Source organism: Anoplopoma fimbria, chromosome 3 (assembly GCF_027596085.1).
Source record: "Anoplopoma fimbria isolate UVic2021 breed Golden Eagle Sablefish chromosome 3, Afim_UVic_2022, whole genome shotgun sequence".
Taxonomy (NCBI): Eukaryota; Metazoa; Chordata; class Actinopteri; order Perciformes; family Anoplopomatidae; genus Anoplopoma; species Anoplopoma fimbria.
Genome location: NC_072451.1, coordinates 15,294,987 through 15,321,426, shown reverse-complemented (window position 1 = coordinate 15,321,426; position 26,440 = coordinate 15,294,987). Strand labels below are relative to the sequence as shown.

The 26,440-nt window shown below is 40.9% G+C and overlaps 5 protein-coding genes across 6 annotated transcripts; 1 reads left to right on the top strand and 4 right to left on the bottom strand.

Moving 5' to 3' along the window:
• Positions 1 to 1,337: 1,337 nt before the first annotated feature.
• On the bottom strand, positions 1,338 to 4,023 carry pecr (peroxisomal trans-2-enoyl-CoA reductase). The gene is made up of 8 exons (XM_054625118.1): positions 3,877 to 4,023; positions 3,215 to 3,348; positions 2,938 to 3,103; positions 2,769 to 2,850; positions 2,599 to 2,695; positions 2,398 to 2,508; positions 1,569 to 1,680; positions 1,338 to 1,458 (listed from the first exon to the last, which is right to left on the bottom strand). The coding sequence occupies exons 1-8, from the start codon at positions 3,986 to 3,988 to the stop codon at positions 1,376 to 1,378; spliced, it is 897 nt and encodes a 298-aa protein (XP_054481093.1). The 5' UTR covers positions 3,989 to 4,023; the 3' UTR covers positions 1,338 to 1,375.
• A 3,226-nt stretch (positions 4,024 to 7,249) lies between these two features.
• rpl37a (ribosomal protein L37a) lies at positions 7,250 to 10,131 on the bottom strand. The gene is made up of 4 exons (XM_054627037.1): positions 10,034 to 10,131; positions 9,128 to 9,256; positions 8,883 to 8,965; positions 7,250 to 7,412 (listed from the first exon to the last, which is right to left on the bottom strand). Exons 1-4 carry the CDS (start codon positions 10,034 to 10,036, stop codon positions 7,349 to 7,351), a joined length of 279 nt encoding a protein of 92 aa, XP_054483012.1. The 5' UTR covers positions 10,037 to 10,131; the 3' UTR covers positions 7,250 to 7,348.
• Positions 10,132 to 10,321: 190 nt separating this feature from the next.
• On the top strand, positions 10,322 to 12,317 carry cfap410 (cilia and flagella associated protein 410). The gene is made up of 7 exons (XM_054627029.1): positions 10,322 to 10,522; positions 10,681 to 10,699; positions 10,854 to 10,900; positions 11,028 to 11,257; positions 11,396 to 11,546; positions 11,657 to 11,756; positions 11,867 to 12,317. Exons 1-7 carry the CDS (start codon positions 10,446 to 10,448, stop codon positions 12,029 to 12,031), a joined length of 789 nt encoding a protein of 262 aa, XP_054483004.1. The 5' UTR covers positions 10,322 to 10,445; the 3' UTR covers positions 12,032 to 12,317.
• A 47-nt stretch (positions 12,318 to 12,364) lies between these two features.
• Positions 12,365 to 17,077, bottom strand: orc2 (origin recognition complex, subunit 2). 2 transcript variants are annotated; one of them, XM_054627022.1, is made up of 16 exons: positions 16,985 to 17,077; positions 16,666 to 16,740; positions 16,409 to 16,564; positions 15,744 to 15,830; positions 15,543 to 15,632; positions 15,417 to 15,448; positions 15,193 to 15,250; positions 14,781 to 15,097; positions 14,584 to 14,693; positions 14,354 to 14,486; positions 13,707 to 13,803; positions 13,484 to 13,630; positions 13,226 to 13,397; positions 13,067 to 13,128; positions 12,851 to 12,969; positions 12,365 to 12,746 (listed from the first exon to the last, which is right to left on the bottom strand). In XM_054627022.1, exons 2-16 carry the CDS (start codon positions 16,733 to 16,735, stop codon positions 12,663 to 12,665), a joined length of 1,734 nt encoding a protein of 577 aa, XP_054482997.1. In that variant the 5' UTR covers positions 16,736 to 16,740; positions 16,985 to 17,077; the 3' UTR covers positions 12,365 to 12,662. The 2 variants fall into 2 exon arrangements, with proteins under 2 accessions (XP_054482997.1, XP_054483000.1); XM_054627025.1 differs by having other exon boundaries at positions 15,744 to 15,827.
• Positions 17,078 to 17,412: 335 nt separating this feature from the next.
• Positions 17,413 to 26,000, bottom strand: zgc:162816 (uncharacterized protein LOC571260 homolog). The gene is made up of 11 exons (XM_054596433.1): positions 25,860 to 26,000; positions 25,410 to 25,471; positions 24,884 to 24,980; positions 23,792 to 23,921; positions 19,968 to 20,118; positions 19,710 to 19,890; positions 19,037 to 19,155; positions 18,815 to 18,941; positions 18,445 to 18,507; positions 18,257 to 18,362; positions 17,413 to 18,161 (listed from the first exon to the last, which is right to left on the bottom strand). The coding sequence occupies exons 2-11, from the start codon at positions 25,459 to 25,461 to the stop codon at positions 18,072 to 18,074; spliced, it is 1,116 nt and encodes a 371-aa protein (XP_054452408.1). The 5' UTR covers positions 25,462 to 25,471; positions 25,860 to 26,000; the 3' UTR covers positions 17,413 to 18,071.
• Between the last annotated feature and the right edge of the window lie 440 nt (positions 26,001 to 26,440).

The following is a 26,440-nucleotide window of genomic DNA, read 5'->3' as shown; positions in this document are numbered from 1 at the left end:
TTATATCCGTTTGTGAATTTGTGAACTGTAAGGCAGTAGTTGAATACAATGTTACTCTGTATAGCATACAATTCATATTAAAGTTTGTTTACTCTTTGTATTCATTACTATTCAGGAAAAAGGGTCACTAAATGCCATCCTAATGTAAATACTTATTCAACTTTGAACCTATCTAGATCTGATTATGATTCTTATAAAATAACATAATCAGGTACCTGTAAAAAACAAAAAGGGTTGCTGTCCAATTTCACCAGGAGCCCAGTGCAAGGTCCAGGTTACAAACGAAATGTGATCTTGCTTTCGATATCGACACCCCTGACTTCAGAGACACCTAATCAGCACAAATGAAAAACAATGTCCTTTTTCCTTTACTGTTTCTTTTTTTGTGTCCATTTATTATGTTAGGAAACCCTGTATGTTCACTTACCAACTTACAAATGCATTGGAAAAAAATATTCTACATACATTTTAACAGTTTATGACACAACTCATTATTCAAGAAACTAATCAGACTCTTGTGTTGCTAATAATTACATACAATTATGTACACAATATGCAACAATCATTGAACAAGCTTGTCAGGAAGGCCAGCAGTGTGCTGGGGTGTCCACTGGATACGGTGGAGGTGGTGGGAGACAGGAGGGTGATGGCCAAGCTATCATCCCTGATGAACAATACCTCCCACCCCATGCAGGACACTCTGGCAGCTCTGTGCAGCTCCTTCAGCCACTGGCTGCTTCACCCCCGGTGTGTGAAGGAGAGGTGCCGCAGGTCCTTCCTTCCTGCTGCTGTCAGGCTGCACAACCAGCTCTGCTCCCAGCAGACCACATGACCACATGACAATAATAACCTGTGCAATACACTACACTGTGCAATAATAGTTAAGAAAGTTAAAAATAGTTAAAATAGTTGTTTTTTTTTTTTCTCTGTCTGTAAATATAATATTTCAGTTATTGTTGTTTTTTTGTTTTTTTCTACTGTTTTTTATTGCTTATTTATAAATACTTGTTTTATTTTTATTTTTTATTTCTTTATTTTTTTATTCTTATCTTGTCTTCTTCTACTATGTCTCTTGTGTGCACTTTACTCTACGCTGTTGTAAGTCTGCAAATTTCCCCGCTGCGGGACTAATAAAGGATTATCTTATCTTATCTTATCTTATTTAAACAGTCTCATAACCAGGGTGCTATGGTGTCTTGTTTCTTTGACAGTGCTTGTGGTGCCTCCACAGCTCAATGTCCATGATGCTTGTGGGCTAAATGTGTGTGTGTGTGTGTGTGTGTGTGTGTGTGTGTGTGTGTGTGTGTGTGTGTGTGTGTGTGTGTTGTGTGTTGTGTTTTTATTGACTGGGCTAACACCATGTCACAAATGTGAATTAGAGTTTGCTTTGTGGGTTAAGCAGGTCCTTCAGAGCGTCGAGGTTCTCCCCCTCTGGAGCCTCTGGCCATGCGCTGTGGTCTGAAGAAGAACACACTTGAGAATTTAGTATACTACATAGTATGCTATATAGTATAAACAGAATATACTATAAAGACCAAAGTGTGGATGCTTTAGCAGGATAAACGTACTGGGTATCTCCCACATGGAGTGGTACAGACTCTGTCCTGCATCAACCCTCAGGGTGGCTCCGGAGATGTAGGAGGCAGCAGGAGAGAGCAGGAAACACACTGCTGATGAGATCTGAACATCAAAGCACAATTTTAAAAGAAACAGAAAAAAATCACTGCAGTCAGTGAAACTGCAACAAAGCCAGACTCACACAGCACATACTCTGTATCTATTGCTCTCAATTACCATATGTGAACCATTAGTATTTTCTATTTAAAGGGCCCACCATCTTACTGTGCTATGTGGCTTGACTTCCAAGAACACGACCATTTCTTAATACAGTCTGACAAATGTATTGCAGCGTGGGGATTTTATCACTCATGTTTTGATACGTGACTTTGATGTCTAAAGGTAGCACTAAAAGTAATGATCATGTCGTATGTCTCACAGGATGTTTTCCGAAATAGTGAAAGCAACAGTTCAGTTTGACTTCCTCTTGTGGCGGATATCAATTAGACATTAAACAGGTGATTTTCTGAGATAAACAGATGCTTGACTTAGAGAATTGCAGACGTAACTATGGTGTATTTTCCATATAACTTGGCCATATCCACAAGGCAGTAATCAACAAGACAGATGTTGTTTGCATGTTTACTTTTGCAAGGTACAGCCATGACTTTGGATGCATGATCAGGGACTTTATTAAGCACTTAAAAATATCATAAACTGGTATTTCCAATTTTTCTTGCATACGTATTACATCCAAAGACACTGCAGTGCATGTAACAAATCTGAGTTTCATGATCGCCTTTCCTCGGGTATTGTGGCTGTCACTTCATAATAACACACCTCTTCTGGTACTCCCAGCCTCTTTGCGGGGCTAAATGGAACAGACATCTTGAAAAGTTCTGGTCCAAACTCCTTGTAGTTCTCCATCGCAGTTTTGGAAAATATTGTGCCCTGCAACCAGACAAATGCACAGATTTGACATAGCTTGCTAATTAAAGACCTCCCACACTTGTTCTGTGTTAACTCATGACCTGTACTTACAGGTGCGACAGAGTTGACTCTGACTCCTGAGGCTGCCCACTCAATGGCCAGACTCTTGGTTAAGTTGTCCACTGCTGCTCTCGCTGCCCCTGTGTGGCTGTCAGGGAGAGGAGATACTGAGTGTGCATGTTGTATATTTGTGTGTGAATTTTGTGGGCGGTGCTGCTTACGCCATGCCCGGGAAGCCTTTCCACATGTCAGCGATGATGTTGACGATCACACCTCCGTGCTGTTTCATCCATGCGGTGTAGACTGTGTGGAGATGGAACAGCAACACAGTAAAACATAAAGCTTTAGCAAGAACACACACTGAGCCAGTGTTAGCCGTCTGCATCTTACCCTCCTGGCAGCAGTGGAACGTTCCGGTTAGGTTGGTGTCTATGACGGCTTTCCAGCCTTTGGAGGACATGTGTTCCGCTGGGCTGCTGAACTGACCTCCTCCATTGTTCACCAGAAAGTCTATCCTGCCGTATCGCTTCAGCACTGACGACACAAGCTCCTTCACCTGCAGCATGAGGGGATCAAAACCACAAGATCAGTTATTGACAACATCAATGTGAAGCAGTTCTGAAGGTGTGTGCAGGCTTCTTATATACAGTCCATGGTGCAGGCCCACCTCATCCTCGTTTCGGATGTTACATGGTAGAGGAGTGACACACGCCGGGCTGGAGGCAGGGATTTTTTGTCTCATCTCCTGAGCTGCCGCCTCCAACCTCTCTGCCTTTCTACTGGAGATCACCACATTGCAACCTGGAGACAAAATAGTTAGACACTGAAAGTCTGTTCACTTCAAGATGCAACTTATGTAATAATGAATTGGTTATGTGATGTGATTTTATGGATGAGGTCACCACAAGTCAGAGTCACATATTGCTTGCTCTTGTGTGAATTTACTGTGCAATTTGTACTGAATCACTTTTTTCGGTATTTATTCAGCTATGACAAACTTGGACGGTAAAGGTACTGAACTCTGAGAGGGAGACAATACTACAACCAGGTGTCGCACCAAATTCTGTATCCCAGGATATTTTGCTATATTGCCACGCACTGTAAACCTTAAAATACCTTATCACATACATTGACAGCTGTTAACATCGTGCCCCAACACTGTTTACACATGTTTACACAGTTTAAAGCCTTCGCTGGTTTGACAGTGAGGTTTGATCATGTCTTCTTCTATATGTGTCAAAGTTCACTGGCTCTTGTTTTCAGTCAGTAGCCGTTCACTTCAAACTGTCTTCAAATATGTCTCTTGACCCTGAACGCCGCATCACTCACCCAGCTCCAGCAGCTCTGCAGAGATAGCTTTACCGATACCGGTGCCGCCACCCGTTACTATTGCAACTTTATGGCTGAATAACCCCGGTCTGAAAACACTGGACACCGCCATACTTGTTTATTTTACCTATACTGAGGACAAGCACCATGGCAAAAGGGCGACGCAACGCCCCCTGCTGGATATCTTACGGAAGTAGATATCTTTGATGTTTCTATGCTGCCATCTTCAGGAATGTAGCGTTAACTGTTCTCTATGCAGTTCAATTTGTCTTTATACAGATGTAGATGTTTATGTATGTTGTTAGTACAATAAATCTGGTGTGAAATATTTTAAAATCAACTACTGAATTTCTATGTATTTTTCCTGCACTTCGTTAAATATGTAGTCAGTTCTTTAAAGTCTTTATCTATTTTTATCAATCTTATCGGGCAGGTTAATCTTGAAATTAATTAGTCAGATGGAAAATAAATATATCGTCTCTAAGTTGTTTTATTCTTCGATATATTTAGCTTTAACTTGTATTATTTGTATGTGTGCTTATTTGTAGGTATGTCTATTCACACCTTTGATGAAGATCAACGAAATCTTTGGAAATTATCAAAAATAAAACCTGTTCCTCTTACTTGCAATCAAAGTAACAGTATACAAAATAATACACATTTATGGAATGTATGTAACAATTCATGCTGAGCCTGTATAGTTCCAGTAATACATATTTTTCACCACAGACATCCTGATTGACAAGCATTATCCATTCAGTGAAATGTTTTCAACTTCTGCTTAAGTATTAAAGACAGCGACTGTGGCACTAACCTTTCCTTGTATATGTTGTGTAATCATGTGTATATTGTATTGCTTGCCATTTGGTTTATTGTACATATTCTTGACTACAGACTGCAATCACAATTGTGCCCGAGGGACATAAATACTTTACTTTAAAACACCAGAGGTAAGATATTGGAGACACATGGAATGCAGCCATTATTGATGATCATATACAGTCAGGTCCATAAATATTTGGACATTGACACAATTTTCATCATTTTGGCTCTGTACACAACCACAATGGATTTGAAATGATACAGGATCAGGATGTGCTTTGAGTGCAGACTTTCAGCTTCAATTTGAGGGTATTTACATCCAAATCAGGTGAACGGTGTAGGAATTACAAGACATTTTATACGTGGTCCCTCCGTTTTGAAGGGACCAAAAGTAATTGGACAATTGGCTGATCAGCTGTTCCATGGCCAGGTGTGTGTTATTCCCTCATTATTTAATTAACAAGGAGCAGATAAAAGGTCTAGAGTTAATTTCAAGTGTGGGATTTGCATTTGGAATCTGTTGCTGTCAATTCTCAATTTGAAGTCCGAAGAGCTGTCGCTATCAGTGAAGCAAGCCATCATTAGGCTGAAGAATCAAAACAAACCCATCAGAGAGATCGCAAAAACATTAGGTGTGGCCAAATCCACTGTTTGGTACATTCTTAAAAAGAAAGAAAGCACTGGTGAGCTCAGCAACACCAAAAGACCAGGAAGACCAAGGAAAACCACTGTGGTTGATGACCGAAGAATTCTTTACCAGGTGAAGAAAAACCCCTTCACAACAGTTGGCCAGATCAAGAACACTCTCCAGGAGGAAGGCGTATCTGTGTCAAAGTCAACAATCAAGAGAAGCCTTCACCAGAGTAAATACAGAGGGTTCACCACAAGATGTAAACCATTGGTTAGCCTCAAAAACAGGAAGACCAGATTAAAGTTTGCCAAAAAAACATCTAAAAAAGCCTGTACAGTTCTGGAACAACATCCTATGGACAGATGAGCCAAAGATCAACTTGTACCAGAATGATGGAAAGAGAAGAGTATGGAGAAGGGAAGGAACTGCTCATGATCCAAAGCATACCACCTCATCAGTGAAGCATGGTGGTGGTAGTGTTATGGCATGGGCATGTATGGCTGCCAATGGAACTGGTTCCCTCGTATTTATTGATGACAATAGCAGCAGGATGAATTCTGAAGTGTTTCGGGCAATATTATCTGCTCATATTCAGCCAAATGCTTCAAAACTCATTGGACGGCACATTACAGTGCAGATGGACAATGACCCGAAGCATACTGCAAACGCAACCAAAGAGTTTATCAAGGCAAAGAAGTGGAATGTTCTGCAATGGCCAAGTCAATCACCTGACCTAAATCCAATTGAGCATGACTTTCACTTGCTGAAGACAAAGCTGAAGGGAAACTGCCCAAGGAACAAGCAGGAAGTGAAGACAGTTGCAGTAGAGGCCTGGCAGAGCATCACCAGGGATGAAACCCAGCATCTGGTGATGTCTATGGGTTCCAGACTTCAGGCTGTCATTGACTGCAAAGGATTGGCAGCCAAATATTAAAAGTGACAATTTGATTTGATTATGTTACTTTGTCCCATTACTTTTGGTCCCTTCAAAAGGGGGGGGACCATGTATATCATTTGTTGTAATTGCTAGTGTTCACCTGATTTGGATGTAAATACCCTCAAATTAAAGCTAAAAATCTGCATTCAAAGCACATCTTGATTGTGTCATTTCAAATCCATTGTGGTTGTGTACAGAGCCAAAATGATGAAAATTGTGTCAATGTCCAAATATTTATGGACCCGACTGTATTACACCTGTATTTGACAAGTTGAAATATCTGCAGGTAAAAACATCTGTATTAAACATTTAATCTCTGCTTAAGTGATTGTCTTATAACCAATTATAGTTCCAATTAACTAACTTTATGTTGCCTTGTATGTATTCACCCTCTGATCCAGAGTCAGCAGTATTCTCTAATTTACTGTGTATTCAAAACAAGCAGAAGGCTCTGATGCAAAGCAGTGGATATAAAAAATAAATAAATAAAGGCTTTAACTTAGTTGTCCACAGGTTTAAATGGAGCATACTTCCAACTCCTGTATCAGTGACCGCCATAAATCTGTGGATTTTTCACAAGAAAAACTGTGGAAGTTTACTGCCAAGAAATTGCAGGCCAGGAGAACCCCATTTGTCATGGCACCATTGAAACCAAATTTACTAGGAAATCTGTACCCAGGGTCGGGAAATGGCATCAGGCAAATGCTGGTAAAATGTTCAAATATTGCTGCTAGATTTGCTTCACTCACCCCTCAGAAAAAGAACAGCTGTCATCTATTAACTGGCTGGTAAAATTTAGATTCCACCAGCTATAGTGGCCCAAAAACAATATGTTGCAACACTCGTACTGCTTTTCAATGGTGCAACTTTATTGTCACCCTGAACTTTTCACTCATGAAGTTTGTTGAAGCATCTTCTTGTAGTTAGCGCCCACGTTTTGATTTCCCTGATACATTATAAAATAGATGAACAAAGACAAAGAATTCCGCTCCAGACAGATTTATTTGTGGGTGTTGAGGCCAAGTCCAGGTCGGTTAAACTATAGAAAAAGTCCCAAATCCACCAGTGATCGTAGCACTGGTTTACTGGTCCTTCAACTCCTTCAGCCTCCTGATCGCGGACTTGACTGTGACAGCGGACGTTGTGCTGGAAAAGGCAAACAATAACATTACTTTGTGAATGTATATTCCAAACATCCATGGTCAGAGATTCTCATCCCTTGTTTTTTAAGTTACTTTCCATTATTTAGAAAACTTTACCTGTTGAGAAAAACCTTGGTGTTGCTCCACTTATACATGCGGGAGCTTTTTAGTTATTGGCCATTTTCATGAAAATAAAATGATGTTGTGAAAATGTGTTCAAATTTTAATTTTGAAATTGTGGCATTGTTTTTCAAATAAACTCTTTCCTCCTCAATAATGACATTTTAGTGAAGGGAATGAAAAAAAAAAAAAAAAAAAAAAAAAAACTTAAGACGAAGACAAAAATGTTTTTCTACTTATGGCCTCTTCACTCAGCCTTAAATTCAGGGAAACCTTTCATAAACAATATTCAATAATAAAATGATCTAACTACATCAGAAAGTAGTTGTTTGCCATCACATAAATACTTAATTTGAGGCCACTTAAGAGTTGCTTTGTGGTTCACAAACAGTGTTCAACGCAATGATATGATTTTAGACGTTTTCTGGTAGGTTGCCACAGCAAATCAATTATTTATTACGTTTCTCTGGCAAGGCCATGATTTTGACTTAAATTAAGCTTTCCACTAGCTTATTTATTAGTCTCTCTATTGACGTGTCTAAATAAATTCTCCATACATGTAATTGGACAATGTGACGTCCCCTGAACTCTCATCAACTAAGTTCCTATTTTAAATTGAAAAATGAGTCTGCTGTTCTGAGGAAATTAAAAATGTTCTAGCAAAATGGGAGGGGAAAAATGTACTTTGTAGCTGAGAGATTTTAATTTGGTGTGATGAACGATGCTGTGATATGGCAGTGAAGAAAACAGTGCCTCTTCTACTGCCCAATCCCAGAATCATTAATTTGCATTAATCAATACTGCCCATAAGCCCTGCAAACAGATGTATAACATACTGTGTCCATACCAACAGGTAGACTATTAATTGCACAAACATGCTAATCACTTATAGATATAACATTTATAAACCAATATAAGCATTGGAGCTTTGCATTGTATTGACACATTAAGTGACATCCAGTTTTATAAGTGAAAAAACTGCTTGCTCCCTGGGTACAGTTCTTTTTGTGACATTTCTCCCCTCCCATTTGCTAGAACATTTTTTAATTAAAATAATTTATTTATACATGTCAACAGAGAGACTCATAAGACAGTGGAAAGCTTAATTTAAGTCAAAATTGCCACAACAAAACCCCAGCAGCAGGTAGAAATACACCATGCTGGTGGCCATAAATAATACTCCTGATAGTGGAGTCCTTGAGCTTAACATCAGCATAAGATGCAGCCCTCAACCCCTGATTTCTTTCAAAGAGTGGCTAGGAAAACATCTACAGCAACCATTTAAATTTGGTCGACTACGTGTTGCCAGCTACAGCTGGATGGAAGAATTGCTGCAAAGCAAAAATAAGCCTACTTGTAAGTCCAGGCGCCTCCTGCCACGGTCTTCCTGCAGGACCCACAGTGCCAGATACCAACGGCCCTCCTCTTCATCTTGGTCTGTCAAAACAAAGTTAACACAATAAGTTACACAACAGTATCTTGTCATTTTTCCTGACATATGGGTGTCCTCTAAATATAAAACATGTGCCATTTGCTGTAAGGATTGTCATTGTACCTTCATATCAGTATATATTCTGAATGAGTCAGGGTGTTACTAACCTTGCCACAGAAAGAGCAGGTGTATTTGGCGTGCTGGGAGATTTCAATTTTCTTCACCATCTTCCTCAGCGACGCGCCATAACGCGTGCCATATTTACCAACGATCCCCACCTTCTTGGTACGCTTGGCCTGTAAACACAAAACACACAATAAGATACAAAATCTCAAATTAATTGGAAGGGGACAAGCATATAACTAATGATAAACTCGTTTATAACAATCGACACATCTGCCACTTACTTTACAAGCAGACACGTTAGTGTCTAGTGGTACAGGGGTAGCGCTACAAGGTTTGCCTTGAGCAAACTCCAACCCCGGACCATCAGGTATTCAGGATAATATTATGGAAACCCAATGTATTGGGGAACACGTATTGTCACTTCACTGCAAGTATTCAACACGTTTTACTCCACTTAACTATAAAACCAATGGACCCAGGGTGAGTGAGAGTCACCGGTGGTCTACCCGGCTAACGTTAGCATCATGAGCGTCCTCTGCCCACGCTAGCCGCTGAACGGGAGCTCACTTCACGACTATTCAACACTGGTCCAGGTTTTGAGACCAGCTATAGTGAGACATGAAGCAATAATTTAGTTTTACTGTAAAAGCTGAGGGTCCACTAAACTTGCACGGAAATCAGGATTTAGCGGCCGACAGCAAGCTAACGTTACTAGCCGCATACTGCCCCGACACAGGGAGGAACTCGTAGCAATGGTGTCAGCCATTTCTGTCTCAATGGGACACGAAAACATCGTTTTAGCCGTGAAACAATCACAAAACGGACACAAATAACGGGCAGGTCTGATTAAAAAGGACACCACAAAGCCCCCAAACATGTGATTATATCATTTAGAGCACAGGAATGGTTAGATTGACACGGATTTGGAAGGGGACATTCGGGCTCACCATCGTTTCAGTGGAGACGTAGGTCCAAAGAGGGATTGCTTAGCGCGCAGGCGCGATTTACCCTTTCGTTTACAATGCATTGTGGGACTTTGAGTTTTCACAGAGTTTTGATAATACTACATCGAAATAAAATTACTCTTTAAAATCGTATATAATACTACGGACTTTTGCAAAGTAGTAGTATTGCTCTTCAGCAATTACAACAAAACGAGCGCAATAATGAAAAAGGGATCGGCTGTAACTAAGGACGCCTCGGTCGATACGCGCATGCGCATTACAGTGGTGGAAACGACATCCTTGTTGCTGAGTTGAAATGTTTGTCCACTTAGCCTGCCACAATGGGGGCTGTGCTGTTTGTGAACATATAGTGCATTAAAATATTCGTTCTTGACAGCATGTTGATTGGTTTGCTATGAAGCTAACACGGAAACAGGTTCTGGGGAAGGCTAAGGCCTCCGACTTGGAAAGCGTGAAGAAATTGAACTGCTGGTAAGTGTTAACATTTTAGCTTAACAGGTACCAGTCATTATTGTTGGTTTTTGGTTTAACGTTACATGCTGTACACGCTGGCCGATGTTGACAGGTACAGCTTGTTTTGTATACCTCGCATTTGTGATAACATTTCTTTTTGCATTTCTTTTTTGCAGGGGATGCAACCTGACCGATGTGAGTAGTCACTTAATGGACATCATTCTTTGGTTCGACAATTCATGCTCAAATTGACTTTGTTACTGTTTATTATTTTTAATTTAATTTGTATGCATGTCCTTATGCATGCTTTGCAATAATATAAGTGTTCCCTTACACTTTGTCTTTCCAGATTTCTATCTTCTCCCAAATGGCAAACATTGAGGTGCTGACACTAAGGTTGGTTTATTTAAATGAGCTGTGTCTCTCTTTGACACATTCACACATGACACTGTTACATTTGCACCTGATCATTTGAGATGATCTATGAATCCTGGCTCTCCCTTTTCTCACTCTTTCTCTGTAGTGTGAACAGCATCTCGTCTCTCTCCCCTCTGGCCGGCTGTCTGTCTCTATGTGAGCTCTACCTAAGAAAGAACAAGGTTCCCTCACTCTCTGAGCTCTCATATCTGCGTCCGTTGACGCGTCTCAGGGTTCTCTGGCTGGCTGAGAACCCTTGTTGTGGAACCGACTCCAGCCGGTACCGCCTCACTGTACTGCGCTGCCTGCCTCGCCTCCAGAAGCTCGACAACCAAGGTGAGTTTGCAGAGTTTGTGACTGTATGAGAAATGATTTGCACCCACAATTGGAAGAAAGACATTCAATGATTGTGTACTGGAGCCAGACTCTGCATAGCTTTGGATATGATTGAATTTAAGAGTTTGGTGTTTGCAGTAGTGACAGAGGATGAGCTTGCACTTGCTGTCATGGAGGGCGAAGAGGTCACCACTCCCCTAGGCAGTGTCCAAAACCAGCTTTCCACCAACGGACTGCCAGATGCAGAGACGGAGAATGACCCTCTTAACTACAACATGGAGGAGACCAAGTAAGCCTTGTGGTTTGCAAGGAAGGAGAACATGCATTCATTGAAATTAATCTCTCAAGATAATGAAGACATTAAGAACAAAACTGTTCTATCTGGATTTTCGTTTTTAGCAAAATCAGAGAAGAGTTGGGGATGAAACTCCTCTCCAGAGATAAGTTCCCTTCTCTTTCGTCTCCATCAACCAGAGAAAACAAACCATCAATGAAAAAGGTACCCTTATATCTGAACATTGCTTCCTAAAACTCAAAATGTTGGAAAAATGTTGTACATTTATCTTATTAATCTCAGCCAATAAATGAGAATGTAAATTGTACTTTCAGACGCACTCTCTCGATGCAGTTCTGCTGCTGCTGAAGGACTTGGATGAAGACGAGCTTCACATTGTACACACAGCTACCCTAAATATACTCCAGACTTACACGATGGACTCAGAAATGCTAACGGATTCACTGCAGACACAGAAAACTGCTGACATCCAAGACTGAAGCATTTCATAGCATGCACTCAGGGTCAAACAACTCTCTCCATTTAGACCAAACCTTTTTCTTGGGGATCACAAACAGGATACAAAACACCCCCTTTTTACCCGTTACCTTCCGATTGCAATATGCATGGCATGTGATGTAGTTTCACTGACCACTCACCCTTTGATAACACAGTTTTCACATGTGGAGCAGTATTGAATAACTTCTCTGGCTTTCTTTTTTTTTTTTTATTCATAGCAGCATGCCTACCTGCCTTGTACACACAAAATAATGTACGTTTTGCTTAATGTTAATCTATTTCTGTAAGTAAAGACAGGAAATTGCAATAACTCATTTACTTTTAAGTGTTGATTTTAATTACACAGGTGTTAGCTTAAAACATGTATACATTAAACAAGATGAGAATGTCACAGAGCTCTAATGGGTAATTTCTAACAAGTGAAAACATTTCACCAATAATTAGATTCATCCATTCATTCATTCAAAACCGTGCAGAGCCTATACGCTGGGCTCACGTGTTCTGTAGATCAGATGTAACCGGGTTTTTATATCCGTGATCGATTCAACCAAAAAATCTCTTAACTGGTCAGTGGATGAACTACAAGAGATACAAGTCAAAAGCCTTTTCTTCTCAGTCACCCTCTTCGTTCTCCAGGAAATCCATCAACGTGCCTGCGTCCACAGCGACGACTAAGTATTCCACTCCGTCTGCACCCTGGAGAATCATTGGAATAAATATTAAATAACAGACACTGGAGTCTGCAGAGATTTAAGACACTGAATGAGGGTCGGGAATTATGAAGGGAACCAGGGCTCCACCTTGCGTGTCCGTATCAGTTTGTGGTCTCTGAACTCAGTCAGCTGAGTCCTGAGTGTGAGGTCGGAGTTCACCAAGAACGCCTCTCGACAACGCTGGTAGAAATCTTGAAATGACAATCCTGCACACAGTGATAGGAAAAAATTACAATCATAATGCCACAAATACACGTTTTAGGAAAATACCAGTAGTCCATTTTTAAGTTTTTCTGTGTGTACCTGTGTATGAAGGGTTATCTTGGTTTTCCAGCTGGAACTTCACCAGCAATTTGAAAATTCCTCTGCAAAAAGAAAGGACACAGAGCCATGAAGAATTTAAGTAACTCATGAATTACGTAAGGGCTCTGACATTTAATCTTATCAAGGTGTATGTATTACCTTGCATTGGGTGTCAAGCTGCGTAGCACGTGTGTAAGGGAGGAGAGAGCGAGAGCGCCAGTCTGCTGCACCAGGAGCGAGTTTTCGTACGACGTTTCCTCTACGTAGTGCTGGAAGGTCACACACTCCCACCACAACCAGTTAAACTGGCTCTGTTTAAACTGGTCCCACACTGGAAACGCACAGGAAAGATTCAGCTACAAGAATACGTTTAAATATAATTAACATGGCAGTACAGTGGCACACACAAACACCAACCCATTGGAGCGTTTATGTGGTCTAAAGACGCCACCAAGTGCAGGTTGGGCAGGGATGCCAGCTGCCCCAGTGCACTTTGGATTTTCTCTCCTCGTAGCATTGGTCCATCGATATTATGGATCAGCAGGTACACGTGGAGATCCGGGCCTGCAAGGACATGCTTCAATTGTAAAAATGAAGAATTCACAAGCTTAAGACGGAGACAAGTGACAGACACACTTACTGTCTTTAAGGGTCTGAGTGATGTACTGGATCTGGTCCGTGGGTGTCCGGAAATTTCCCTGATGCTCTAGAACTTCACTAGTCAGAGCATTTAAGATCTGCAATGAAAGCACAGACAGACGTACAAACTAAGAAAATCAAACTTTATTGACATTGCTGAAACCACAAGGCTGGATGCAAATTCCTGTGAAAAGACCAAAACCAACAATGTGTTAAGTCTGTGGCACTCAGCTCCATGCCCATTGGGTCCCAAAAGACGTGAAACATGAGGCTTGGTTTATTTACAATAGTTTCTTTTTTTAAATAGGGAAGTCATTTCCTCAAACAGCTGGACACCAGTTAATCTAAAATGTTACTCAGGAGTACTTTCAGCTTTGGTTTGATACACAGTTGGTGCTGTAGTGAGTATTTTCTTATGCAAGACAGTGTGTTTGTCTCAAAATATACTTTGTTCCCTGTGTTCATCGTAGTAAAAGGAAAAGTTTTTGAACAACAATGGATCTCTAAAGCACAGAAGAATAAGATACGTCACCACACTTATAAGTAGGATACATGGATTGCATATTTTGGTCTTTTCAGTTGAACTTTTGATATAGACTGTACCAATAAGGCATTTTCATTTTCAGAGATTTTTCTGTGTATACTGACTGATTTAAGAGTTATAGAAGGGAAGAATCCGTTGACCACGAGATGGATCTCCTGAGCCAAGTGAGACACACGGAAGTCCTCCAGCAGAGATTTTTTGCTGCCCAAACCGTAGACCAGCACACTGAATCCCAACCTAAACAAGCAAACACAGAGACATTTTCCGTCCTGTACTGTATTACAAACACTACAAAAGAAAGGCATGGAATAAAGAAAGCGCAAACCACACTTACTGTAACTGTAACATCCATTTGCTAAAGTGCTTTTGGTGTTTGCTGTGGAGCTGCTGGATCTCTTTCGAGCAGCACGACGGTTTTCCTTCTAAAAGCTGGACCAAGGTCTCCTGCAAACAGAAAAAAAGGATTTGCTTCAATGACACGGGAACACGGCTCGTCGAATACATTTAGAACACTGGCGGTCATATACTAACCCTGTCAAGTTTAGGGGTGTGTAAACGCTCCAGGGTGCGGTCTGATGTCAAGACCTTTGAATTGCCATGGGCTTCAAAATACTCCTCAACCATAGTGGGCTGATTGAGTGCTTCTGATGTGGTCTTGCTCTTCTTGGCAGGAGTCTTGTAGAGCGCTGCGGATGAACCTTTACTGGGCGTTTTTAAAGTCTTCAAGCTCTCCTTGTCTTCTTTCTTTACCTTCGTCTCTTCCTCCATCACATCTTCATCCTCCTCCTCCTCCTCCCCAGAGTCGGAGGGCGACAGCTCACTATCGCTGTCTGACCGCATGCTGGGAGCTGAGAGCATCAAAGAGCTTAGCAAAAGTCTAACTTTCTACATATACATAAACTACTGTAACAACAAGAGCTTCCACCTCCATCGTTACACTCACCTGTCATTCTTTTCCTGAGCCTGTGGGGTGTTGTGGAGACAAACTGAACCTTCTTGCTCTGTCATGCAAAAAGCAGAGGTAACACTGAGAAAAACCGCATCTCTGACACTGAAACAAAGCTGCCTGAAAACATCTTATAGAAACATTAGCAACAGCGTCAAAGAAAGGTTGCTGGATCTTATGTGTTGTGTATATGAGAGCAAACAAATTAATTCTAGGCTCACCCTCTGTGGCGTCCTGCTTCCACCTCTGTTGTCTAGTCAGAGAGAGACAGAATACACTTAGTTTTATGCAAAGGGACACAGGAAAGGACAGACAGAAAAAAATAAAGAAAAGTGTGCTGAACTCACTGCGGCTTGTTCGGGTGGGAGTCGAGGGTTCAATGTTGGGGGTCGTGGTGAAGGTCACACTTTTCCCAGGAGTCCGAGCCAATTCACTTGCTAATTGTACAAAAACCCCCCCACAAAAATTCAGTGTGTAAAATCCTGAAAACCAAGTTAATAATCATGTGTATGACATGTCCTATAACAGAAGAGGGCGAAGGCTCTCACCAGTTTGGGCCATGCTGTGTCCACGTTTGGCTTTCTGAAAGGTGAAGATAGTGGACCCAGCCACTCTGTACATACCCTCCTCATCTTCTGAAAAACAAAAGAAGAATTATGTATCATAGATGTAACCACTTGAAGTGATCATTAGTATATGATTAGCAGCAATTAACACAACAGCCTTGTGCTAATTTAGGCTGTACCAGGAGGAATAGGGGCTGGTGTGTTGAATGTATTGATCAGTCGTGAAAATATTCAATTTTACTATACTGTATATAAATTCAGTCTACTCTTGTTGATGCAAATGGGGTGAACAAACCAAATACCTTATAGGAAGCACATCTAAGTGCCACAATATAAATCAACAACAACAAGCTCTCTAAAACAGTTTCATCCCTGAGGTTTCAACACAAACAAACACTTTAACCTGACCATGAAGAAAGGATTTATTGCAGGGCTGTTGTATTACACTGCATAGCTGTGTGTACCTAATATAATGGAAACTGAGTCCATACCAAATGGCAGCTGAATATAGTTTTGAATCATTTAGCAGCTGGCTGAAAAACAGTTTAACAAAATTGACAACTAAATAGGCGAGATGGAGAAAGAGAAGTTGGACATGGTTTACTTCCCACAACAGGTATTCAAGAACATGCAGTTGTCTCACTCACCTTCTGCATTGTCTGTTCCCAGAGCTTGGACATAGTTCTGCTCATCAAGGACTCCATTTTCGTCCCCATCATGTCCTGCATCCTCTCTGGCTCGTCGTCCAGCTGGGCTCTTAAACGTTACAATCTTCTGAACAGATCCACTGTTACTCTGCACACCTGTAAGTTATACACAGAGAGACAGACAGGCAGGTTAGTGAGACAGAGTCGTAAACCCAAACATCCAAGCAGGAGAAGTAACATGATTGTTGTCCACATACCCTCCTGTTTGTCCACGATGTGCTCCAGAGCATCTCCATCACCAATGAACTTCACCTCCAGCACGCTCATGATAACTAACGGGAAACACAACATACAGCGTGACAGTAGCGAGCTAAAAGCTATCTAACGTTACGCAGCGGGGTCTTAAATCGCTCATGTTGTTTGGCTCTGTCAGTCACTGTAACGCAGTTTTAGCTGACAGCACAGTGTGGGGTAACGTTAGGTTAGTCTCCCCGTGGACAGTCAGCGACAGAGGACAGCGGCAGCACACTGAATGTCTAATGAAAAGTGAAAAAGTAACAAATGCGTCTAACTTACCAGCAAATGAGTCAGAACCTCCTGAGGAAAAATGTAAACAAAACGTTTATGGACTGAGAGCAACGCTGTGTGGTGTGACAACTTTCCGCGCCATCCTCCTGAAGTTTTTAAACCACGTGACAAGCGAAAGGTCATATTCTGGCCAATCAGAACGTTAGCTTCGATAAAACCACATTTCCCAAGATGCACTTAGCACAACCTCCTCGCTTTTGAAACAGTTTTATGATTGTTAGGAATATTAACATTAATAATAATAATTTGGCATTGTACTTATCTGTTATAATTAAAATGTTAACGTTTTAATCCTATTATCATTATAAACCTATTTTGGAAAGGTGCAAGACAAAATAAGTAACTTTATGGTTATTTTATTTAGTCAGAAAAAAATAAAACACCACCATTATTTTAAAGAGAGACTATGCTAGTCACTGTACACTTTGTCCATAAAAGCTCATCATGAGGGATAATTTATTATAAATTCCCTTCAACAGGCTAATGATCATTATACTTACTGATTATACATAGGTCCGTCATGTAGTAATCAGCGCCTGTTATTCTGCAGTACACAGCAAAGCGTCTCTTTTTCAGTAATTACATTTAGGGATAATTCAAAACTGAAGATTGTGCAAAAAACAAAATAATGGTTATTCAAAAATAAATGAACACCCCTGAAAGCGGAAGGTTAAAACAAACATTCCTAGGCTACATTGTTTATAGACAAGAGTCATAACACGTGCTTATTTTGTGTTTATTGTTTCAGCCTCCAGTACCTGCTCACATACTGACCCCAGCCTACTTGCATTTTGTCGCTGCTGTCTTGGTCTTAGTATATTGACATTCACATACAACTCTTTCAAAAACACAGCTTGGTGGCTTGGATGAAACGATGAGGTGACAACATAGTCTAAAAGCCTTTTGTTATTCAAACCCTTCATATACAACACTTGGAGAATAGGTCTACACAATTAGTACGTGTAACTTAATCAGTGGTTTTAAAATTCCTCTACACTTAAATTTTGGAAGAAACTAGATTTGACATAAATCGCTCCAAGAATTCCTTCAACCGGTGTTCATTGAGCTAGCTCGTTCACCAGCCGCGTGTCGGTATCCACTTCCCCAGCAGACGGCCCTCAGAGTGCACATAGTACACAGGATGCATCACCGCACTTGCACACGACTGTAAAGTGAACAGAGACAAGGTCAAACATGAGGACAGTGACACGATAAAGCCGACACAGCAGTAACTTTCACTCCACATTGAACTGTACTAACATGGTAAGGGATCAGTGCGAGCAGAGTGCCCAGGGGGTATTTGCTGTAGTCCAGCAGTCCTGAGATGGGCTCCACTCTGCCGTGCTCCTGGGTCATAGATAACAACCTGGAGGGAAATATATTTCATCAGAACTTCAGTCACACCTGAGTTAAGTATTTTGATTAGAGACAAGAGTAGATAACCTTACTTGAGGTTTGGGTGTCCTTCAATCACAGCATATCCAGTGGGAAGTTTTCCGGCTCCGTCTAGACTGAAAGAAGTGACCAAAAATGGGTTGAAAGGAAATATGAAAACTATAGATAGCTGCAATGATGGTATAAAAAAAACTGTCATTAGTGGTAATAAAAGTTATCTGCTCCAGTTGGTGATTATCATTTGTCCATTGAGGGGAAATTAAGTAAAATGATACATTTTGCCCTCAGACTCCTTCCCCTAGGGTCATTTAAGAATGCTATCATATATCATACATCATCAAGGATTATGTCAGCTTAAAACGGTAAGCAGGTAAAGTCCATTCTGCAACCACAAAACAGGGTAAACAATATTGATGAAGGTACCTGAGTCCACTCCATCCACAGTCAATCAGGAGCTGGTTCCTGTGAGGACAGTGTCCGATGACCCTCGTCAAAACCCTCACAGCCACGTCCTCCAGACTGCATGAGCCAATCACTGACTGCTGCACGTCTGAAAGACCAAACGAGAACCTGATTCATCTGCTGAAAAAAACAGCACAAACAAACTGGTGTATGATGCATTTAGGGTTATATTTATACAAACACCATAGAAGCCATAGTTTCCAGGATGCACCTCGCTGAGCTGCGCCATGTCTTTGACCGGATGACTACAGGAAGGGGTGGAGCCAATACTGGACTTACAGGTGATGCCGACAGCCTTCAGTCTGCAACAAAACAAACCCGGAGAAGTTCAAAGAATGATTTTATCAACACAACATTTCATAGGAACTAAATATAATAGATTATGCACATGTAGGTGCTCTTATGCCTTACTAATGTGATTACTGCCAATCAGGTAATACAACTTAAATCTGCATTAACATTTTAAGCCGCTTGGGGGGGGGGGAGTGTAACAAGTGGCATTTTAATTTGAAAAAAGGTTGACAGTGTCATTAAGCAAAGTTTCAGTAATGTTAATTAAATTTTACATTTTTGAGCAATCAGTAATTTAAAGTTTTTTCGAATTAACTTAACTTTATTCTCCTTTCTTCTACAATCATAAAACAACTTGAATTTTGTCAAGCAGAGAACTTATAAATCATTGGACTTCTTTCGAAAGGTACACTGGTATATGCCAATAGAAAGTAAGCCAAATAATATTTATAAACAAATGTGTACCTGAGAAAAAGTTACATGTATTTTAATTTTTCTATGTGGCAGGTTATAAATGACAAAATTGGCCTCTGCTTGCATTTGACTGTCTTTTTTTATAACATACTTTTCCATCAACTGCAGAGTCAAGTCGGTGGTTTCCTGGGCGACGGCCTGTATTTGCTCCACTCCTCTGCAGTTATAGGTGTTCCCACAGTGAGCGTACACTCCTGTGAGCTCCACGCCCTCCGTCTCGGCGATGGCTTGAGCCAATCTGAGCGCCTCAGGTTCTGAGTGCAGGACACCAGCTACGGCAAAGAGCAAACAGGCACTTGAGTTTCAGCAGCAGATGATGAGCTGTGTCCTGGTTTCCATGTAGGTTTACCTCTCCCGTTGCCACAGTCGAGTTTGAGCCAGACGTGCCACAGCCGGCCGTCTTTCAGCGGTCTCTTTTTGAGCTGATCCAGAGCATGAGGATGATCCAGTAAAACTTGGAAGAGATCCAGCCTCTCTGACAGTGCTGCACAGCGCTCCACCTATGAGCACACACAGACATAAATTGGTGTGATTATTTGGAGCATGGTTGGGAGATGAGACCTAAAAAATAGAAAAGCTTTAAGAAATGTTCTCAGATTTATGTTAATTACTTGTAAATAAAGTATGTACTACATACTAGATGTCATACAGTAGAATACTACATGTTAAGTTAGTGTGCAAGAAATCAATTTAACCATTTGAAGTAATGCAAACTGTGATTTTGTCACAAAAATAAGGCAAAATGTTATTTCCTACATTTGTCATTAAATGTATGTATTTTTCCAAGATCTACATGGAGCTGTTTCACGAGCACCTTCAAGTTATTTTAATTAGATGCAGCTGTGAGCAGCTCCTCCATTACCTTTGTGCACAGATATTTTGACTTATCATAGTAAAAAAAGCAGTAGGAAAAGGCATAAATAACGGCATGAATGATGGTTCTGCTTACAGTGAATACCAGGAAGCTAAAACTGGAGCAAACAGCTATATATTGAATCAAGCCATGATTCATTTGAACATTTACACTGGTGGTTTTGCTCCTGTGGCATTGTCAAAGTGTACTTGGTGAAAAAAGGTTATGTGACATTAGTGTACATTTACAGCACACAAAAATCAAGGGGGGTTTATATTTTGGCACTTTTCAAATATTCAAACCATTACATTTTCAAAACAAACTAGATATTCAAAACATACAGCGGGTAAAATAAGTATTGAACACGTCACCATTTTTCTCAGTAAATATATTTCAAAAGGTGCTATTGACATGTTTTTTTCACCAGATGTCGGTAACAACCCAATTATCCATACATACAAAGAAAACCAAACAAATAAGTTCAGAAATTAAGTTATGTGTAATAAAATGGAATGACACAGGGAAAAAGTATTGAACACATGAAGAAAGGGAGGTGCAAAAAGGCATGGAAAGCCAAGACACCAGCTGAAATCTATCAGTAATTAGAAAGCAATCCTGCCCCTTGTCAGTGCAAATTAATATCAGCTGGTTCAGTCCCAACTGATGGCCTATAAAAAGGTGTCTCATTACCAAGGTGTCACATAAGAAACATCTCATGATGTGTAAAAGCAAAGAGCTCTCTCAAGACCTTCGCAACCTTATTGTTGCAAAATATACTGATGGCATTGGTTACAGAATTTCTAAACTTCTGAATGTTCCAGTGAGCACTGTTGGGGCCATAATCCGGAAGTGGAAAGAACATTTCACCATAAACCAGCCACGACCAGGTGCTCCTCGCAAGATTTCTGACAGAGGAGTGAAAATAATTATCAGAAGAGTTGTCCAAGAGCCAAGGACCACTTGTGGAGAGCTTCAGAAAGACCTGGAATTAGCAGGTACAATTGTTTCAAAGAAAACAATAAGTAATGCACTCAACCGCCGTGGCCTGTATGCACGCTCACCACGCAAGACTCCATTGCTGAAGAAAAACCTCCGACCCCTGGTGATCTCATCTTTGGACCCACTTCAGTTCGCCTACCAATCTGGCATCAGGGTGGATGACGCTGTCATCTACCTGCTACAAAGATGCCTTTCTCACCTGGAAAAGGCTGGAAGCACTGTGAGAGTCATGTTTTTCGACTTCTCCAGTGCCTTCAACACCATCCAGCCTTTGCTTCTGAGGGACAAGCTGGAGCAGACTGGGGTGGACCACCACCTCACTGCGTGGATCCTGGACTACCTCACCAACCGTCCACAGTATGTGAGGATGCGGGAGTGCGAGTCAGATCTGGTGTCCTGCAGCACGGGGGCCCCACAAGGAACCGTTCTGGCTCCATTCCTCTTCTCCATCTACACATCAGACTTCAAATATAACTCTGCTACCTGCCACCTGCAAAAGTTCTCTGACGACTCTGCAATCGTCGGCCTCATCTCCGCCGGTGATGAGAGGGAATACAGAGAACTGAACCAGGACTTCATAGGATGGTGCCGGCGGAACCGCCTCCAGATCAACTCTGGTAAAACCAAAGAGCTGGTGGTGGACTTCCGCTGGGGTAAACACTGTCCTCCGGAACCAGTGAACATCCAGGGACAGGACATTGAGATTGTGAAATCTTATAAGTACCTGGGTGTTCACTTGAACAATAAACTGGACTGGACTAATCATACAAATGCACTATACAAAAAGGGTCAGAGCAGACTCTATCTGCTGAGGAGACTAAGGTCCTTTGGAGTGCAGGGAGCACTCCTGAGGACCTTTTTCGACTCTGTGGTGGCATCAGCCATTTTTTATGCAGTGGTCTGCTGGAGCAGCAGCATCTCGACAGCTGACAAGAAGAGACTGAATAAACTTGTCAGGAAGGCCAGCAGTGTGCTGGGGTGTCCACTGGATACGGTGGAGGTGGTGGGAGACAGGAGGATGATGGCAAAGCTATCATCCCTGATGAACAACACCTCCCACCCCATGCGGGACACTCTGGCAGCTCTGTGCAGCTCCTTCAGCCACCGGCTGCTTCACCCCCGGTGTGTGAAGGAGAGGTACCGCAGGTCCTTCCTTCCTGCTGCTGTCAGGTTGCACAACCAGCTCTGCTCCCAGCAGACCACATGACACATGTGCAATACAATACACTGTGCAATTATAGCTTTAATAGTTTTTTCTGTCTGTAAATATAATATTTCAGTTATTGTTGATTTTCTACTGTTTTTTATTGCTTATTTATAATACTTGTTTTTTTATTTAATTTTAATTTTTATCTTTTTATCTTATTTTTATCTAGTCCCGCTGCGGGACTGATAAAGGATTATCTTATTTTATCTTATCTTAAAGCATGTTAAAGCTCGTTTAAAGTTTGCTGCACAACATTTAGACAAGCCTGTGAAATACTGGGAGAATATAGTCTGGTCAGATGAGACCAAAATTGAACTCTTTGGATGCCATAGTACACACCATGTTTGGAGGTCAAATGGCACTGCACATCACCCCGAAAACACCATACCAACAGTGAAGTTTGGAGGTGGGAACATCATGGTGTGGGGCTGTTTTTCAGCATACGGCACTGGCAAACTTCATATAATTGAAGGAAAGGTGAAGGGAAAAACGTACCGAGACATTCTTGATAAAAAATCTGCTGCCATCTACCAGGATGATGAAGATGAAACGAGGGTGGACATTTCAGCAAGACAATGATCCCAAACACACAGCCAAGTAAACTCTCAAATGGTTTCAGAGAAAGAAAATAAAGCTGCAAGAATGGCCCAGCCAATCACCTGACTTGAATCCAATAGCAAAGCTATGGAAAGAACTAAAGATCAGAGTTCATAGAAGAGGCCCACGGAACCTTCAAGATTTGAAGTGGAAGAATGGGCCAAAATCACACCTGAGCAATGCATGCGACTAGTTTCTCCATACAGGAGGCATCTTGAAGCTGTCATTACCAACAAAGGCTTTTGTACGAAGTATTAAATAAATTTCAGTAAGCGTGTTCAATACTTTTTCCCTGTGTCATTCCATTTTATTACACATAACTTATTTTCTGAACTTATTTGTTTTGTTTTATTTTTATGTATGGATTACTTGGGTTGTTACTGACATCTGCTGAAAAGTTCATGTCAATAGCACCTTTAGAAATATATTTACTGAGAAAAAGGGTGACGTGTTCAATATTTTTTTACCCGCTGTATATATAATGAATTAATCTTTTTAGCGTATGAGTTGGGAGGACCTTATCGAAGGGAAGAGAGTATGCATAGACGATGTCATCAAATCCGTGGTCCGCATAGAAACAGGCCTCTGCGAGTGTGGAAACCACAATGCACCTCCGTGATCCACCCGTCATAATGTCAGCACACTCACTAGACATGAACACAAATATACAGACATAGACCATGTCAATATCCCATAAATGTACATAGCATCTCAAAAATAAATTACATAGTGCAGGCATTTGTAACTTCTAGGATGGACTATTCACTTCCTTAATTCCAGGCAGGTCCAATAAGTCTCTTGAGACTTATTCTGTGGCACGTGTACTGAGAAGGAAAAGAGATATTTCTCCCATATAAGCTTCCCTCCACTGGCTCCCTGCAATCATTTTAAACCCTTCTCCTCACAATAAAACCCCAAATTTTCAGGCAACAGCTTATCTTTAAAAGCTCTGAGTACACTACTGCCACAATAGAGCACTACGCGCCAAGGATGCTGGGTTTCTTATGGTTCCTGGTGTCTGCAAAAGTAGAATGGGACGCAGAGCTTTCAGCTACCAAGCTCCTCTCCTGTAAAAACAGTCTGCAGTTTCGGAGGCAGACATCCGATCTGCATGCATTCATGTCCCATTTATGCATGTTAGTGACTGAGTCTGAGTTTTTGTGCATTCTCGTTTCACAGATTGCAATGAGTCATGGTTGCGCCTGGATCATGGCTGCTCTTGTTGTCGATGTTCTGCCTGATGCCCACTGTTACTATTATTATCATTACTAGTCATATTTCTATTTCTGTCGTTGTTATTGTTATTGTCACCGCTGCTGTGCATCTGTGTGTAACTTTCTATCTCAACCCAACCTGTCAAGATTGTGCCCACCTAGAGCCCCGTTCTATTTGAAGGTTCTTCCCATTATAGGGTAAATGTTCCTTGCTGCCATCGCCCAAGTGCTTGCTGATGGGGTAATTTTGGGTCTCTGTAAATTAAAGAGTATCATCTAGACCTGCTCTACATGAAAAGCATCATGATGAATTGTGATTTGGCGCTATATAATCAAATTAACTGCATAACAGGTTTTTATAAATGTATTGTGTGAGTGTGTCTCTGTATTCATACAGGGTTTTGTGGGTCTTCATGTGTGGCCGAAGCTGGACCCCTAAATTCTGACAGCGTTCAATCATCCTCTCTGCATTTCTCTTCACTTTGTCCAGATCTTGTGCATGATTACCTTCAACTCAAAAGCTAGTGACAGTGACACTTTTCTTATCAAAACATACATATGGTGGTAGGTTATATATAGAGAGAGAACGTTGAACCTTTGAACTTTGAAATCTGTAACCACTTTACTCAAGTACATTTATTTGGTAAGACTTTATACTTTTACTTCACTACATTTAAAGCGAAAATTATTACTTTTCACTTCTTTACATTTACAGAAACACTCGTTCCTTACTCGTTCCTTTTTTATTTTTAATAAAATACCAAAAGGTCAAAGTGTATCGCGACTATAACCAATCAGCGGCAGCGCCCAGCACGTGATTATCTGCTGAAGTTAACAACAGAGGTGCGTTCACAATCGCAAACATAGGCGAACGTTCGCGAACGATTTTAAACATTTTCCGTTAAACGAACATAAGCAAGCAAACGTTTACCAGAGCAGGGGTACACAGGGTGGAGAGGGGCTCTCCCTCCATACTGGCAGCACTGGAACACACACACATTCACATACTTATCGAGCAATTAAATTCTTGTGCATGATTACCTTCAACTCAAAAGCTAGTGACAGTGACACTTTTCTTATCAAAACATACATATGGTGGTAGGTTATATATAGAGAGAGAACAAAAATTCTACCAGCACACATACCCTACGGATACCTTTACACAAATGCTTAATTTGCAACGGCGTTACGTCATGTAGAGACCTTTGAACTTTGAAATCTGTAACATGAGATGTTTTTTTCTTGTTGTTGAAACCTATACTTTCCCCTAACGACTTATCGACCTTTTGCTAATTCTTTAATACATATTAACGTATATTAATTGTAGACTATGCATTGTACTAGGAACATTCATCTCTACAGATGACTTACCGTTTGGGACAGATTCTTGCAGATACGCGTGATGGTGTGGTCACGTTACACTGGGGTCCTTACGTTACGGTGTCCTGGAGTGGCCAAACTTGCTGACCGGATGCGGTGATTATTATCTAGCATTTTCGTATAAGCATTGGCAGAACAAGAACCAGCATGTGGCTGGACTCACCTTTTTTAAGTTCTTTACTCAGGTGAAAGTAACTATACCAAGTGTAAACGCAGCTGCACGCAGACTGATTATCATGCAGATGGCCAATGTCAGAATAATATATTATTGGATTATAGATATTGAAGCATTTATCCGTACATCACTTAAATGTTGCATCTGGCTAAGGTGGGGCTACTTTTAATAACTTTATCTACTGTTGTGTAGCTTAAACTATGATAATACATAATACTTTTATTAGTTTATTTACAAAATGTTTTATATTTTGTTTTATTAATCAGAATTAGCAAAGTAACCAATAGCTAAAGCTGTTGAATAAATGTTATACATTAAAAGTACAATTTTTGCCTTCAAAAGGTAGGGTAGACCATCAGAACTGTGAAATGAATTACAGTAGTCGGAATTAAATTAA